General features: G+C 33.5%; 1 protein-coding gene across 1 annotated transcript; it reads right to left on the minus strand.

Annotated features, from left to right (window-relative positions):
- Positions 1 to 2,775: 2,775 nt before the first annotated feature.
- Positions 2,776 to 5,387, minus strand: LOC127076252 (protein phosphatase 1 regulatory inhibitor subunit PPP1R8 homolog). Its single transcript, XM_051017855.1, has 3 exons — positions 5,154 to 5,387; positions 4,204 to 4,800; positions 2,776 to 3,814 (listed from the first exon to the last, which is right to left on the minus strand). Exons 2-3 carry the CDS (start codon positions 4,674 to 4,676, stop codon positions 2,989 to 2,991), a joined length of 1,299 nt encoding a protein of 432 aa, XP_050873812.1. The 5' UTR covers positions 4,677 to 4,800; positions 5,154 to 5,387; the 3' UTR covers positions 2,776 to 2,988.
- Positions 5,388 to 5,820: the final 433 nt, after the last annotated feature.

Raw genomic sequence — 5,820 nt, forward strand, 5'->3', positions numbered from 1 at the left:
AACAATTTCAAACAAAGGTTGTCTATATTTGTTTGTCTTATAGGTGTTATCCATAACTAACACAATCGGAAAAATATTCAACAACTGAACTGAATCAGGATGGGCCCAAAATATATCTCTCACAACTTCCAAGTCATCCTTTTTTCTACTCCAATACACATAGTTTGCATCCTCAATAAGCTTACACAAATGTTGTATCTCACTTCTAGGACCTCTTATCTCTTTTTGTATCACACTCTTATGCTTGTATACTTGCGTAATCCGAGTGATATTCTCAGGATCTCGGTCTTGTAAGGAAAGCAATATGTGTCTAGGTGGTACATGTCTCTTTGTCAAATCAGTGACATGTTGCTTCTCATCTGTGGTCAACCTACCAATAAAGGAATGACCTTCTAATCTATCAGGTAAACCATGATTATGTAAACCATATTTTACACCAATCTTCCAATCAGACCCATCTTTCGCCGGAGTCGACCTGATTTTAAATGGGCATCCACATTTCTTGGGCGCACTTTGGGTTCCACTATCAGTACTCTTGTGTTTCCCACCTTTATCACAATCAAATATTAATTTGTTACTTCTCCCTCTCTTCCCTGTTTCAGTATCTGAACGACTGATAATAACAATTACTTTATTATCGATTCCAACCTCTTTAATCGATTTGATCACCTCTTCTCGTGTACCAAATCTTTCAGTCGTTATAAATGCATCATAAGTATCTACACATATTTGGGGAAGATTTTTCATTCCTGCACAATAAAAAAAATTTAAAATAAAATTTAAAAAAAAATGCAAACCGGAAGTCTTCAAAAAAGAGTTCCGAAATACATAAAACACAAACCGAAAGACTTCTTCAAAGAGTTTCGGTATGTGTCACTTTGTTTACCGGAACTCTTTAAATAAGTGTTCTGGAACGTATCTTTTTTATTAAAGAACCAGAACTATTTCTTGAAGTCTTCTGGTTCACTACTTGGTGTGTTCCGGATGTCTTTTGTGAAGTCTTCCGGATTGGAAAAAATACATACCGTAAGTCTTTTTCCAGGAGTTCCGGTGCGAGGGTGGAATGTGTAATTTTTGGAAGTTTCAACTGAATGGTAAAAATGAAATGGTAAATTGATTAAAACCAGTTAAGGATAAAATTGATATTTTTGAAAAATTGTAGGGGTATGAGGCTAAACGTAGGGGTACGAAGTAATATTTTCATTCTACTAATATGTGTTCTAGTCAGGGCCGGTCCAAAACATTTCGAGGCCCTGATCTAATCTTTCATGTTGAACTCTAATAAAAAAAAATAAAAAAAAATAAAAATTTTATTTAAATTATAAATAATATTAAAAGATATAATAAAAAATGATTATAAAAATATAATATTTTAGTCTTGAACAAGATTATGGTAGAATTGAACTCAGGTCATGACCATCAAAAAACATTAATGCACTTCTATCAGACCAATACATAAACATCTTACATATATTTAATAAACAACCTATATAATGAATATTTAATATATTTTTAATATTTGAGACCCTGTGCAGTGGCACACCTCACACACCCACAGGGCCGGCCCTGGTTCTAATTGTCTTTGTAATTCATATTTTATTGGTTACTTTTTCTATCTTTTTCTATATTTTTTTTTCATATTTAAAAATGAATTAGAATTTTATTTTACTTGCATTTTTAATTTTATGATGAAATTAATTTCAAAATAGCAGCATTTATAATTTATGATGAACTATCATCATTTTAAATATGTAGTGTGATTTTATTTATATTTGATAGCAAACTATCAATATTCTGAATATATTATAATAATTTAATTAATTTCGGGATGAGTATATTTGTATTTGATTAAAACTATCCATTTTGAATATGTCGTATGAATTTATTAAGTTTTGAGTATGCTTTATAGACTTTTTAATTTAATTTAAAATTGATTAAAAAATAGTGTGTGGAACAATTTGTTTAGAAAAAATGATAGTTCAAAAATAAAAGTATTTCAAACGAAACTAAATCAAACCAACCTAATTAATTTCATTCAGTTCTATTTTTAAAAATAATGAAAATCGAAGACCAATGTAAATTTCAGTGGTTTGAACATTTTTTTTTATTGAAAACCGATCCAATCCAAATCATTACACCCCTAGAAATAAACTCACATTCATATAAAAATAGTTAAACCGAGTATATTAAGCTAAAAAACAATTTGAAGGCAAAATATTTCTATCTTGGGTTCAAATTAAAATTCATTTAGAAAGCAAAAATAACTCTACATAACCTTTCAAATATATCAACATCAATTGTGTTAAGAATCATTTTTATCTCTAATAAAAATGAATCCAAACATACAGTTCAGAAATTGTCTTGCCACAAACCCAACATTATAGTTTTATTTAGATGCTTTTTAAAGGAGGTTTGCATTTTCGTAAAGTGGAACTCATGGAGTTCAACCAATAAGAGGATGAGTGTTATAGAGTGTTAAAAAGAATATTCCTCTCAATTGATCAATTTCGAGAAGGGGGTTTTGGAAAAGATAAGTAATTGACAAAAGCTTTCTTTATCAAAAACACAAGCTTCGAACTCAATCATCAACAGCTCAAACCATGAGCTTGAGTAGTATTATAAACCCAGAAATTAGTATATGCTCCTAAGCAACCGTGCTTACTGGTCAATCGTTGTTGCCGATGACATACCAGGAGAAGCATATTAGAAAACGTTGACACAGACCCATTACTTGAATGAACTATTTAATGACTCTATAAAAAGGGTAACTTACCATTTGATCATGAACCTGCAATCTTTTCAGAGTTTGTGGAGTTTGCAGTGGTAAACATTAATTATGAACACAATGGACCAGTAATTCCAGATGATAAGAATGCGTGCAACATAATATTATGCATGTTTTTGACTCCCTACCTATGATGTAAAAGTGTCTAACTCAAAAAAATCACAAATCTATTCCAAAATGCAGTCTGCATAGGTTCAATAGTCTCACCCAAACAAGTCATCATCATCATCATCATCCTCATCGGCATTGCTTGGATTACTGTCAGATTTTCCACTTAATGTATTCTCTTTTCCATTCTCCTTAGCTGCTTGAGCTTGTTCACCACTATTGATAGGTGGGTATGCCCATGCTGATCCAACTTTGACGGATAATGATTCTCCATAAAGGTCGTCATAAATCCCAGTTTTAACGGGGTTTTTGATCTTTTTAAGGACTTCTTGTAGTTTATCAGTCACACCTTTTTGGCATGAATCTGCCTCCTTAACAGAGGACTGCTCTTTCCCCTTTGGAATTACAGTTATCTGTACAAGAGATTCATATTTACCAACAAGACTTCCTTCTTTAACACCAACTGGACCAGGTTCTGTTTCTACATCTACACCATCTGAAATTCCAACAACCTGAACTAATTCCCCCCCAACTTGATCCCTGAAGGAAACTCTTGTCTTCTTAATTCTCTTAGCAGCTCTTTCTGATTGCCAATCCTTGTTTTGGCCACTTGCTGAACCACCAAGCTCATTGGATTTGGGCACTAGATCAGACTTGTTGATGCCATAACGATTCAGCAGCGTATTATAAGTAACAACAGCTTCTTCATCAGACGGGTCAGGAGGTGGTGGGAAGTTAATCTCCGTGGGCGGTGGAGGACGAGGAAAAAGAGCTGCATCATTCTTCCTTAATACGTATATTCTCGTGGATGCAGCAAACCGCAGTGATTGTCCCACTTCAAACTCAATCGGTGAGTCCTTGGTCAATCGCTCATTTGCAACAAAGGTACCATGTGCAGATCCCAAATCAATTACATACACACTGAAATAAAGTAAAAAATTGTTCAAGCCAATAAAACCCTCATTCGCTAGGGAATCCTCATTCCTAACTTATATAAGACATATTTAGTTCAATATCCAAAAAAACACTGAAGTGGTTCCAAACACAGTTGTAATTCATTCTTACGAGATTGACTGATTAACAGGAATAAGCATGTTTGAATACTTTAGTTTGATATGATAATATGGTGCCAGTTGATCCAGCTAATAGATGCAAGCTATTGGAAAAAAGCTAATAGGTGCAAGCTATTGGAAAAAAATATTTAGTTTTTCCTGTTGTTGCATGCTTACTTTTGAGACATTATTTAGAATAAGTATTCAGAAAGAAAACGACATGATATTTATATAGAGAAGGAGGAGATAAGTTCTAACCTCCCATTCTTGTGAGGAACAACCGCAGCATGTTGGCGTGAGACAGATTGATGATCAAGCACAAAATCACAAGTCTGGATTTGCCTCCCAAAGATATGCCTCCGTCTATCCAAATTAATCCGATCTAGCACCTGACCATCCTTCATAACCTCCAAGTAAAAAACACCTGGCCTCGGCTCAATCGCCCAATCCGGCGGCTGCCACATCGACTGCCCTCCTCCAATCTGAGTTGCGTGTTGATTCTGCCCCAACAACGGGGCAGCCTCAACTCCCACAGCTTTGTGAGAAGCATGTTGCTGTTGTTGATGAGATTGGTTTACAGAATTCCGAGACTGTGATGGCCAAGCAGGCGAATGACCAACTACTTTATTAGACGACTGAGGAACATTTCTCGAAGACGAATTGATAACAGAAAACGGTTCCAAACTCTCAGCTTTCTTAAACCTATCAAGACCAGACGTTCTTCCATACATTCTCGTTAACTAGAACCTATTAAAATGAGCTCCCTTAACTACGAGCTCATAAACAAGTTGCATCACAATGCCACAATGACACCAAATCTTAAGAACATGCTATTAACCTCTCTTTGCACAAACCCTAAAAACAATTTGGGGGGAAAAAACAATCCAAAAACACCATGTAAGTAAGTAAGGTAGGTGACATTAGCTCAAAAGAAAATAAACAATACTAGTACATGATAGTTATAAGACAAATGAGTAATCAGAGATGAAAACACATTATTAATCTCTAACAATACTACAGTAAGAATATATTATTAATCTATTAGAAAATTGGGGATAAATCTAACCCATGATACAGTTAAAATCAAAGCGATTGAAATGAAAATTGAAAGTCATATTTCCAAGTTGGAATTGAAATCCAGAAGAAAAAAAATTATTATTTTTTGTTTAACAAATTGATTATTGAAAGGGGGAGTTAGAGAATCGTACCGGTTAGGGTTTTAGAACGCTGCGTTTTAGAGAAGCGATGCTGAGACAGAAAATTCTAATATCAATTTCTTTGTAAATATTTATGTTTTGGAATTCAGTACTACCCCCATGAGATTTTCATTTTCCACTCATTCTGTTTTTTTTTTAATTATTATTTAAAGAAAATGGGGTTGGGATACAGTGTTAAACAATTTGAGGAATCTTCCCGCAACGCAACTCCAAATTCTACTTGGCACCTCACACCCCCTATGTTTTTATCATATCAACATACAACAAAATTATATTTTCACCTATATTACCGGATATTTTAAGTTTGATGACGAGTAAGTTGATTTTTTTTACAGTATTTTTAAATTTTTTTGGAATTTTTTTTTCCGTTTTTCTGGATTTTTTAAATGTGTGGTAAAAATGTATCCATATTTTTTGAAATGTCAGATAAAAATGCATACATTCAACCGAATTTTTTGAAAAACCAAATAAAATTGCATATAATATTTTGGATTTTTCAAAAAAAATGGAAAAACGAATATATTTTTACCGCACATTTCAAAAAACCCGAAAAAATGGATGTATTTTTACCGAACATTTCAAAAAAACCAGAAAAATTGATGCATTTTTACTGCAAATTTTGAAAAACCGGATATGCGTATGCATCGTTACCGCATAT

The sequence above is a fragment of the Lathyrus oleraceus genome, chromosome 1 (genome assembly GCF_024323335.1).
Source record: "Lathyrus oleraceus cultivar Zhongwan6 chromosome 1, CAAS_Psat_ZW6_1.0, whole genome shotgun sequence".
Lineage (NCBI taxonomy): Eukaryota > Viridiplantae > Streptophyta > Magnoliopsida > Fabales > Fabaceae > Lathyrus > Lathyrus oleraceus.

What these genes read in the sequence shown, in the direction of transcription:
- LOC127076252 (XM_051017855.1), bottom strand. Translation starts at nt 4,676, where the DNA reads ATGTATGGAAGAACGTCTGGTCTTGATAGGTTTAAGAAAGCTGAGAGT. An exon ending in GTTCCTCACAAGAATGGGAG is followed by an intron (nt 3,815 to 4,203) that starts GTTAGAACTTAT and finishes ACTTTATTTCAG; the next exon opens with TGTGTATGTAATTGATTTGG.